The 11569-nt window shown below is 37.1% G+C and overlaps 1 protein-coding gene across 1 annotated transcript; it reads right to left on the bottom strand.

Moving 5' to 3' along the window:
• Positions 1-508: 508 nt before the first annotated feature.
• LOC107479470 (novel plant SNARE 13) lies at positions 509-11321 on the bottom strand. Its single transcript, XM_016099602.3, has 10 exons — positions 10938-11321; positions 8919-9011; positions 6209-6302; positions 5892-5929; positions 5558-5655; positions 1882-1961; positions 1750-1806; positions 1570-1662; positions 1407-1481; positions 509-1009 (listed from the first exon to the last, which is right to left on the bottom strand). Exons 1-10 carry the CDS (start codon positions 11012-11014, stop codon positions 908-910), a joined length of 807 nt encoding a protein of 268 aa, XP_015955088.1. The 5' UTR covers positions 11015-11321; the 3' UTR covers positions 509-907.
• Positions 11322-11569: the final 248 nt, after the last annotated feature.

Genomic DNA, 11569 nt, shown 5'->3' with positions numbered 1-11569 from the left:
AATAGTCTATAACAAAAAATAAAAGTAAGAATAAAAATTAAATGAATTATACATTACAATTATTTTTTTAATAGTTGGGACCGAGTGAAATTAGGGTCATATATATATACACTACTTATTTTTTTAATATAATATTTTGGATAATTAGAAAATTGGGTCGGATTCCACAATATTTGATCCGACATCCAGACTATTTAAGTTCAAGTACAACAGCCGCAACGATCGAATCAAATCCAAGATAACATGGACATTTTAGTATAAATTATTTTATGTTTTAAAAATAAATAATGATGCAAATATAGTTCATCCCTCGTCTTCCTAGTACGTATCAATTAGCCGCCACATCGGAGAAAAGACTTTATGAATGGCATTGTTACTTATAACTAGGATTAGAAATTAAAAAGTACGTGCTCCGAACATGGTTATATTTGAATATAAACTAATAAAAGTTAGCACGCTGCTCCTCATTTACACCGTTTATATCTCAATTTAGAGTCAAGGAAGAGAATTTCATGAGTAAATAAAAATATGAAGAGCAGGAAACACACGCTGGAATAAATGTAATTTACAAGACCCAATCCATGAGACAAGAAAGAAAAATAATAAATTTAACAATAAAAAGAAAAAGAAGAAAAGAAAACGCAAATCTCCTTTGAATTGGACATGTACACCGTAGATCCCACACTGGCAAATTATTTTTTCTAACCCTACAACATCTCGGGAATGATACATAAAGAAACATGGCACTAAAAACAAAGCAAGAGAAGCTCGTGTGATTTACATAGAATCACAAACAGAATATGCACAACTCCGGCAAGAAATTCTTTCTTCCGACTATCTCATCGTAGTCCATGGTAACCAAGAATACGGTTGGTAGGATTAGGATGGATAGAACTGTAAAAAAGAGTTAATCAAAATGTTCAGTCCTTAGGTACAAAAGTCTTCTGCTTGGAGCAGGAGGCGCTAACCCTGGGATATCCCTGATATCTTTGTTGTGGGGATTCACAATCTGCAATGTGCAAGAGTCAGTTAAAACAGAAGCATGGACATCTTGCATAACATAATCAGTTGGCAAAATAAAAAACATATAAGTATTTCAACGGCAAATTTGCTTGCACGGATCATTCTGCAACTATTTTCTTCTACCATCATTTTATTCAATGCTAAAAAATTAATACATAAATAAAAATAAAGGTTTAAAAATATCTAATAATCCAATCTAAATATTATTTTCAAATGAGTTCTCTGCACAGGAGTTTCTTTTTTTTTTTTCTAGTTTTGGGGCCCTGAGCAGCATAATTTAGTTTAACATTTTTATTTTCTTCCTTAAAACAAGGTATTGGATTTCACGAGAGAAAGTATCAGTGACAAATTGATGAAATTAATAGATCGAATGAAGATAGTACCTTCACAACAATAATGGCAATGACACCACAGACAATAAGCACCAGAAGCAGCATGATGCACTTATCAGTAGCTACCTGATAACAGGAGGTAACGTAGAGTATAAGTCATGGCCGATGTTTAAAAAGTTTATATTGCATACAAACAAACAAAAATAAAATCAACCTGTCTGCCAATCTCCTTCACAAGCTGCGAGGCCTTCTTAATTGAAAATTGAATTGAATCAAGCTCATTAACAATCCGACCCATTTGTTCAGTCTGCACAATTTGATGACAAGACACATCAAATGTTTGATAGGATATGATTTCCCCTTTTTTAAAGTGAATTTGACATACAACACTTACTTGGCCCTTCAAGGTAGTAGCAGTTTGGGTGCCTACTTCGATTGTTTGATGAACAACCTACATTTTCTATAAATTTAAGAATGAACATAAACAAGCAACGAAGTCTAATTCTGAATCTGATGTAAGTCACACCTGTTTAGATCTTTCAATAGCCTGATCAGTTTCATCCATTTGCTTCATCCCAGCATTGATAAGTTCTTGATTAGACATTTCTATACAATAAGCCAAATGGGTCAATTTGGTGAGATATATTCTTCGATCACTACACGAGAACAAAAGCATGCAGAGAAAGGGCAAGTGCCCAATCCCCAACCCAAAAATTCAAGTATCATGCCAACAAAGATGATAGATGATAGACGGAGACAGGTTACAATGGGAAAAACGCAGATATGAATTCTAACTCAATGGAGAGTTTGGATCATCTTATTTATACACCTTCAATTGCATTAGGCATACATCCAGTAAATCCATTTGCCTTTAAGGATGCCACCATGAATAATCATGAAATTGATGAACTTCAGTGAATCAGGTGTATAGTCTCGGCAACTTTGTCTATTATCCATCCCTCTTAAATATCATGTTGTGATGAACCATATAGAATCGAGACCAGTGTGAATCCTCCATTAGAACGGTCAAGAATTTGATGAACTTTAGTGAATCAGGTGTATAGTCTCTGCAACTGTGTGTCTATAATCCAACCCTCTTAAATATCATGATGTGATGAACCATATAGAATTGAGGCCAGTGTGAGGCCATTAGAACAGTCAACAATAAATAAGATAATAAAACACAGACACACATTTGTTTTCTACCCATTTTTTTAAAACATAAAATAAAAAAAAAATGGGCAGAAAACATTCGCCTCTTGAGCTCTCACTTTTGCACGACTTTTACACGATTCAAGCTTCTATCTTTCACAATCAAATTTCATATGTATTTATACATAAATCCTAAAAGCATTCTTTTGTTAATTTTGATGAATGTAGAGCACATACTACTAGGGATGTCTAAACTCCCCAGGAGGTGGGGATCCCTGTGGGGGACCACCCCGAATGGGGCCCTGATGACGGAGAAGTTTCCCTGCGGGGACGGGGATGGGGAACAAAATTCCCCCGAGGCAGGTGCGGGGACCCGAGCGAGGATCCCCGTCCGCGACCCCGCTAATCCCCGAATATATTAAATTACTTAAACACCCTTAATAGTTTATCTCTCACTTTGGTTTTTTAGTCATTCCACCTTCCATATATATAGAAGAGCAATGCTACATGGCCAGCAATTATTATCAATTTTGGCCCGCACTTAACCAGCAATAATTTGCACCCATATTTACAGACGTTTTGCATACAAGAAGTATATAATCTACACCTATATTTACTAGAGTTTTGCACACATGAATTAATACAGTTTGCTACCCATAAATCAATACAATTTGCACCCATATTTTTCAGAATTTGCATATATAAATTAGTAAAATGACAATTTAGTATTTGTGTTGGAAAAATACTAAAATTGCTGGCCTCCAACAGTTTCTCTATATAGAAAAAGTGAGAACCCTAATTCATTTTCCCCCTCACTAGCGCCGCGCTCACCCAGTTACCCTCGCCCCTAAGCCCCGTGACACCCCCCTTTTTTGTTCTCTCCATCCTCTCTGCACCCAGCCAGCCACCTCCCTTGCCACTCTCCTTTTCACCTTGCCGTCCCACTCACCGCAACATCACCAGGCACCGCGGCGTTCTCTCTCCGGCGCTGTTCTCTCTCCCGCACCACGACATCACCACACCGCGCAGTTCCCCCTCCGCACCGCGCTGTTTCCTGCCTCGTCGTCGGGTCTCCTCAACTTGTCAAAAGAAGTCGCCGAAGCGTCCCCCCAATTCATCGAAAGAACTCGCCGTCGCATTCCCCCACCACAGCCCTGTTGTCTGTCCTCCTCCTCCTCCTCCATCTCCACTTTCACCTAATTTCAGGTTTGATGCTCTTTTCCCGTGTGTTTTTTGCTGTTTTTGCCTATTTATTGCAGTATAAAATCTCCTTTGTATAATATCTGTTATGTGTTTTCTGTATAATCCCCTGTAATGTATTGCACTTAGACACATAGGGTTTATAATTATGAAACAGTTAAGATTTGATACTCTTCCTATGTATAATCTATGTGTTTTCTGAATAATCTGCTCTATTATGTGTTCTTTTTGTTGATTTATTGCAGTTTATAATTTATCCCCTTCTGTGTTTTTTGCCGTTTTTGCTGATTTATTGCAGTCTAAAATCTCCTCTATATAATCTCTGTTATGTGTTCTCTGTATAATCTCTTTTGTTATGTGTTCTTTTTGCTGATTTATTGCAGTTTATAGTTTATCCTTCTCTGTTTTTTGCTGTTTTTGCTGATTTATTATGTATTCTTTTGTATTTGATTTAATCTTTTTTTGTTTTCTGAATTTTCTCTTTGTATCTGAAGTTGAGCTAGAATCTAGTGTTTCTGTATTAAATCTTAATTTAGTGTTTCTATATTAAATCTTGCTGTTTATGTACAGGATGGATAGTTTTAGCTCGACTCCTATCGTGGATTGATATAATATAGGTAAACCAAGGTCTAAAATTCCAATTCCTTGGAACTGAGATGAATACGGGCGATTTAGGAGTTTAGTTAATTATTTTTTACTTATGTCAAATTTTTATTTAATATATGGTATTCTTGTTTTTTATGTATGTTAACATATTCATGTTTGTGTTGTTTTAATAGAAAACATGGAGTTATTTGTTGGAAGTTGTATTCTGACAATGGAAAATTATTTGATGTTGAAGACTCTATTTTATGACTTTTTCTTAGAATGGAAGTTGTATTTCAAGATTTTGTTTTATGGACTATGATTTGTTATTTTGTATTTCCACTTGTAATCTTGGATAAGATATATTTATGTGTTGTAATAATGGTTTTTGATTTTTAAAAAAACTTTTCGTTCTGGCCCTGTCGTCACCTATTGACCCGCCCCCCGCGGGGACGAGGAGCAAATCTGGGGGCAGGGGCGGGGAGGCATCCCCCGCCTCGCCCCATTGACATCCCTACATACTACACAATTAAACTTGTATGGTTTGAAATTGGTTTGGACACAAGCTTAGATCGTCATTGGGTAAATCAGCACATGGTCACCGTTGTCCCATGAATAGCATGTGAATCATTTGATTTGGTCCAAAATTTGTACAAACAATGTTCTTCAATTCTTGTTGCAATCTTGCACTCTAGTTTGCTGCGCCTTGTGGGTCAGAGTCTGGTCATTTATGACATGATCCAGATTCTAAAATTCCCTACAATTTGTTTCTATTTGATTCTTTTTTTTCTCTCTCTCTCGAGGAACAGAGAAAAGGAAACGTTGAATGGAAAAAATGGTCCGTTGCTTGGTGTATGATGGGGAAAACTGTGTACCGAATCTTCAACAGTTTGTGGTTGGTTGTGCAGATTATCAAGCTCAGACCATGTGCTCTAGCAGTATAACTCAAGTGATACAACAGTTGGAACAGTTTTTTTTAAAGGAAAAGTTAGAACTTAGAATAGGTAGCTATAGAGCTAACAATCAGTCAGTGAGTTACTTAAGACTCAGGTCAAATCATTATCAATTAACCATATACATGAAGCTTCTACCAGAGATTAAGTGACAGATTCATAATAGTATCAAATTGTATACAGCAGGTATCAGGAAAAATACAAATAAAAATACAATACCCAAACATTTGCATACAGCAACAGCATGCCTATAAACCAAAGATAATCACCAACTTAACATATTAAGAGCAAAAGAAGGCTGGAATATTTTACCTGATGCTAGTTGAACATTTTGTTCTGCTGTAGGTTCACTTGTTCCTGCTCCCATGTCAAAAAGTTCAACTTTCTTATTACCAAGGGTATTCAGGTACCTATCAATCATCCATATAATAGTATAAATCCTCCATTCAAATAACCAAAAGGATTATGGTACTTTTGGATGAACATAAATACTGTAAAGGGAAAAGAGATAATATTTTGAGTAATATGGTAATGAGCACACGAAAATGGTATTAACCATATTATCTGTTCTAAGACCTACGTGCCTTTACACAGAAGAGTTATTTTATTTTAACTGCAGAAATAGAAATATGAGGTGTCAGCTTACGATTTTCTCAGAGCCACGTATGAATTTAGTTCCTTGATCTGCAAACAAAGAAGGGACCATTGTAAGCAAACATAAAGAATCAGCAGTTCTAGTGCAACAAGAAGCAATGACATAATTTATGAATGAGCATGAGAACAACCAAATCTACCCCACCCTAGATCATCATGAAAAAGCCTGAGACCCACATTTAGCAATGCAAATCATTTACAAAGATGTGAAAAGAAAAATATTGCCACATTCATAATACTTTGAGGTTGAAGATATTGTACCCCTTCCAAAACGTGACCATCCAAAATAGAAAGGTTTTCGGCACTAACCATTGATTGCTTTTCATCATTAAGTTGCTTGTTCACTTCTGGGGGATTTTTTCCCTCTTCATCTTTAATTTCTCGATCAAACTCCTTTATCAACCTGTAATAAAAACATAAGGCTTCATACTCCAGAAAGTTGGGTATGCATTGATAAAGGAAATAGCAAACTACAGCAGATCACATTAAAATGTCTTCACCACTTGTGCCTACCAACAGAAAAGTGAATTGAAAAATAAAAAATCTGGAAAGCACCTAATTATAAGGATAACAAAGGAAGAGAATTTTCACAACAAAAATGGAGCTTCTACAAGACCTATGTTACATACCCTGGAGAGAGAGAGAATGCTGAGTCAGCAGCAAAGGCAGCCAAAAAAGGAAAGAAAATAATCCTTTTACCTTATCATTATTCTAGAAGAAGCAATAAAGAAAAGGTTGGAATAATAGGGCATGAGAAATGTGTAATCATAAGTGACAATAATTGATGATTGGATTAGTCAGATGAGAGAATCAGGGACGCGTAATCGTAGGAGTTGAATGCTAATTATGATAATTAATTTGAGGGAAGGCAATAAAAGGAGGAGCTGATTAGGTGAGAGGTAGGAAAAGACTTGGAAAGGCCTAGGCTAGGAGAGAAGAGGACTCTCAAAATTCCTCTATTATCTTTTAATGTTCTATTGTATTTCTGTATTTCCATTAAAATAAATACCAGTGTAACAACTGGTATCAGAGCACCGATCCTCTGTGCATGGTTTCCACGCGAGTTGCCATGGAGTCGAGGTTGGAAGTCTTGGAGAAGCAAATGGAGGAGATGAGGGAGGCCCAGAATCGTTCACTGGAAGCTCAAAACCGATCATTTGAACTCTTATCCACCAACTTGCTGAGACAGGTGAGGGAAATGCTTTCGCAACACCATGACCAGGGATGAAACGGGGCAGGAGGGAGAAACGGGGGAGATGGAGAAGGTTCAGAAGGCAGAGGCGGCAACAATAACGAAGGTGAAACAGAACAGAGGAGATTTGAGCCTACTAGGAAGTTTGACATTCCCATCTTCTCGGGAGATGATGCAAATGGCTGGCTGGTGAAGATGGAAAGATATTTTCGTGTCACCCAGGTGGCTCTGGCAGAAAGGATGGACTTTGTCACTCTTGCTTTGGAGGGAGAGGCTCTCGCATGGATGGAGTGGTGGGAAGAATACACACCATTTCAGACATGGAGACGATTCAAGGAGGACTTATTGAAACGTTTTCAACCTGGAGCTGCTCTCAACCCCATGGCTCCGTTACTAGAGGTGAAACAGGTGGAGGATGTTGCTCAGTATAGGCAAGAGTTTGAGGCTGCAGCTCGAACGCAGAGAAACCTGGGAACAGAGGCTCTCATGTGCATCTTTGTCAATGGACTCAAAGGAAATTCAGGCAGAATTGGAGGTGGCTCAGTTCAATAATTTACCAGCTTTAATGGATAAAGTCATGGCTATTGAATGGAGAAATCAAGCATGGAAGGAGACTGGCGTTGACCCTAACGGCAAGAGGGTGGAGGGGTTGCCGGAAGGGAGCGGATCAGGCGGATCTGGTTCGGTGGGAGCTAGATTTGGATTTTTCAAAAATTCTAGTTTGGCAAAGTACAACACTCACGACGGCAGCGAATCGAGGGGCGATATTGTATCCAACAGAAACAGAGGCACCCCTACTCCTCGTACAGGAGGCAGCAGCGCTTCTCATTCGCAGACGACTTGTAACAGCGGCACACAACGGCTCTCGAACGAAAAGTGGGCAAAGAGACAGAGGAAAGGGTAGTGCTTCAGATGTGGAGAGAAGTGGGGATCTGATCATAGGTGCTCCATGAAGCACTATCAAATCATACTCCTAGGAGAAGATGCAGAAGGAGACGTAGGGATGAACCAAGAGGCCCATGCAGGGGAATCTGAACGGGAAGAGCTGCAACTGTCATCATACAGCTGCAATTCAAGAAGCCTTTCCTTCCGTCCACCTTGAAGACAAGGTGATGCTTCAAGGGGAAGGTATTGTTACATACCCTGGAGAGAGAGAGAGAGAGAGAGAGAGAGAGAGAATGCTGAGTCAGCAGCAAAGGCAGCCAAAAAAGGAAAGAAAATAATCCTTTTACCTTATCATTATTCTAGAAGAAACAATAAAGAAAAGGTTGGAATAATAGGGCAGGAGAAATGTGTAATCATAAGTGACAATAATTGATGATTGGATTAGTCAGATGAGAGAATCAAGGAGGCGTAATCGTAGGAGTTGAATGCTAATTATGATAATTTGAGGGAAGGCAATAAAAGGAGGAGCTGATTAGGTGAGAGATAGGAAAAGACTTGGAAAGGCCTAGGCTAGGAGAGAAGAGGACTCTCGAAATTCCTCTATTATGTTTTACTGTTCTATTGTATTTCTGTATTTCCATTAAAATAAATACCAGTGTAACAACCTACAAGCAGAAGACTCTGTGTGCTGCTCTTATTATACAACATTCGACCCCTGGATACTGCAATGGACGGTAAAATTCCTAGGCAGAAATTTTCTTTATGATAATTAGTTATTAACAAAGTAAAAAGATTTCTGCAAGTCAATTCATGAGGAAAAGTAAACCAGTAAAGTCAATATGAAAGGAACCTACATTTTTCTTCTTACTCAACTCAAAGTTACAGTTGCCACTAAGATATAGCAAGATTACAAGTTTACAACCACAGAAATGCTTAACTAACCTTTTACACTCCACCATCTTATCCTTGAGTTCTTCCAGCTGCTTGCTTTGTCTATTGGAATCTTTAATCTTATCAAGCCTTTGGAAGCCATTTCTGGATGTTAAATGAAAATATTTTATTACTATATAGGAATACTTGAAAAGATTATAGATCTATTGAACTTTATTTATTTCACTTCAGCAAGAATTAGTAACTGCGAAAGTGGCTACAGCAAAGGATACACAAGAAAGCAGAGATCATTACAAATAAATACATTGCTTGATCAAAGACAAATAAAGGAAGGATAACATAACAGCCTTCGAGAAATACTTTACTTGCATAACTATGGTCAACAACATTAATTAACACCAACAATAACATCAGCAGGTTTGAAGGCCACATTAAGGCAATTTCCCCTAATATGTTTGTTATGTGTGCTCTATATAAGGGCAATATGATGCCATTTGATCCACGAAGAAGATCTGATCTAGTGGGATAAGACTTCATAGTTGTTAGGTATGTTATATGTGGGGCAAATTTAGAATCAATAGCACATCTGTTTTTTGTATAATCTAGTGGCTGTTTTTTCTTATTGAATACTTTGTTAGTTTATTTAGTACCTTTGATGATTGCTGGGTGTGCCTTACAACCTTAGATTAATTTCTCTTTATTGGGTTCTGATCTGGGGAGTAGGAAAGAAGCAAAATATCTGTGCACTGTGCAGTATATGCCACCATTTGGAATATTTGATTAGAGAACCATTTATGTACCTTCAATCACAGATTTTGAGATAAGCAAGTTTTATGGGATAGAATTAGACATACGGCCACTATTTTTTGTAAAGCTCATGATCTATCCAGTGCACTTCTCCTCTCAAACATGTTGAGAGATTGGAAAGCTACATTCCATAGATAGCTTTTTCTTTTGTTTGCTTTTTTGCTCCGTAAGGAGGACCTCTTATCCTTCCATTTGCTTTATTATTCTTCCCACTATCTTAGTGATGTTATTCTTTTATCAAAAATAAATAAATAAATAATAGCCTCCAGCCCATCACTGCAAAAGAGGCAACCCAAATGATCATACTAAATCTCAAGAGATCATTGTTTTAACAGAAAAGATCTATGTCATATGGGAATACCAAAGCACCTAGAGGAAAACATAATAATAAATTAAATAAACCTAAAAATGATTGATCGATATACACTTGTGCTGTTAAGTGGAAATGCAACTATAAGGTTAAGGAAGCTTTTCAAATAATGAATTTTATACATCACATTCATTTTTTATTTATATACTTGTGCATTTAAAACCAATTATTCTCTTCAGATAGATTGGGAACTAAAAACTGCAAAAATAGTCTACTAGACTCCTGACCAACATCAATAGCCTTTTTCCGTGGGAGGAGGAGGAGGTAATATTAGCGTCCTGATCAACATGAATAGCTTCTTTTTTGGGAGAGAAAAGAATATAGTATTAATAAAGATAAGGATACTATTACATAGAGATTAGAGGACAAGAAGTCAAAAATGGAATTGCATATCTTAATATCAAACAGTAACGGAATAGCTTGTCCTGCTAAAATAAAAAACAGAAATATCTCACAAAATCTAGTGGCTCTCAAGACATAGCTTCTTCTAGTAGCACCACTATCCTCCCATGCTCATTTCACTAAGCATAACATAACTTGTGTACAATGAGCTACCTCAATAAATACAGAACTGGCCATCACTACACCGCTTCAAACCATACAATTCCTAAATTCACAAATATCATTAAGCCTATAAACCTTAAACATACAAATACAAGCACAGGACCAAGTCAGAAAATTTTCAACATTATCCCCTTTGCTCACTCCAATTTCAAGAATCACTGCCCTAACTAAATCAATAAGATGCTAAACGAGTATGATTCACATCCCAAAATTGGCAACAAGTTTAACTTGCACCCTCTAACATTATATACGAGCAGAGGTAAAAAAATTTCGAACACAAAAACATTGCATAACTGAATCTGAAGAGGTAGTAAAATTAAGTTACATACGCCAGGAATCGAAAGTTATCGCGGATTTCGCCGAGGATCTGCTCCACCTGAGGGCTCATCTGCAAGCTGGTGGCCATTGCTGCCGGCGACTGCGTCTCCTCCGCAAAACCCCGGCGAGAACCGAATTTTCTGGAGGAAACCCTAGCTTGTCGATTTGGCGAGTCTTTGCGCAAGATGCATTATCAGTTGATTTTGCCGCGAGAATCAGAGAGAGGGGAAGTGAAGGAATGGAGAGTGCAAGGAGAATGAGAAAGTGGCAGATTAGGTTTCAATTGAAATAGCATTCAGAAGGAAATAGAGGGAAGCAAGAGCACCGGGAACAGAAAAGGCCAAAAGGGGAGTTTTGGAGAACAGAATACAGTTGTTTTTCTGCTAACAAATAATTAATTGTATTTAATTACATTTATATATATTTTTTGTTTGGATGCATTTTAATTATAACTAGTTTCATTTTCCGTGTAGCCACCAAAAAAAAAAAGTTTCATTTTCCGTGTCTCCGATGGAAATTTAAATTATAATTTTAAATAAATATTATTTGGTATCAATATGAATTAATTTATTTTAGAATAATTAATAATATGTAATTTTGATAGTAAATAATAATAGTTGATGTATAATTTATTAAGAGTTAA

This window comes from Arachis duranensis, chromosome 3 (assembly GCF_000817695.3).
Source record: "Arachis duranensis cultivar V14167 chromosome 3, aradu.V14167.gnm2.J7QH, whole genome shotgun sequence".
Classification (NCBI taxonomy): domain Eukaryota; kingdom Viridiplantae; phylum Streptophyta; class Magnoliopsida; order Fabales; family Fabaceae; genus Arachis; species Arachis duranensis.
This window is presented reverse-complemented; position numbering and strand designations above follow the sequence as displayed.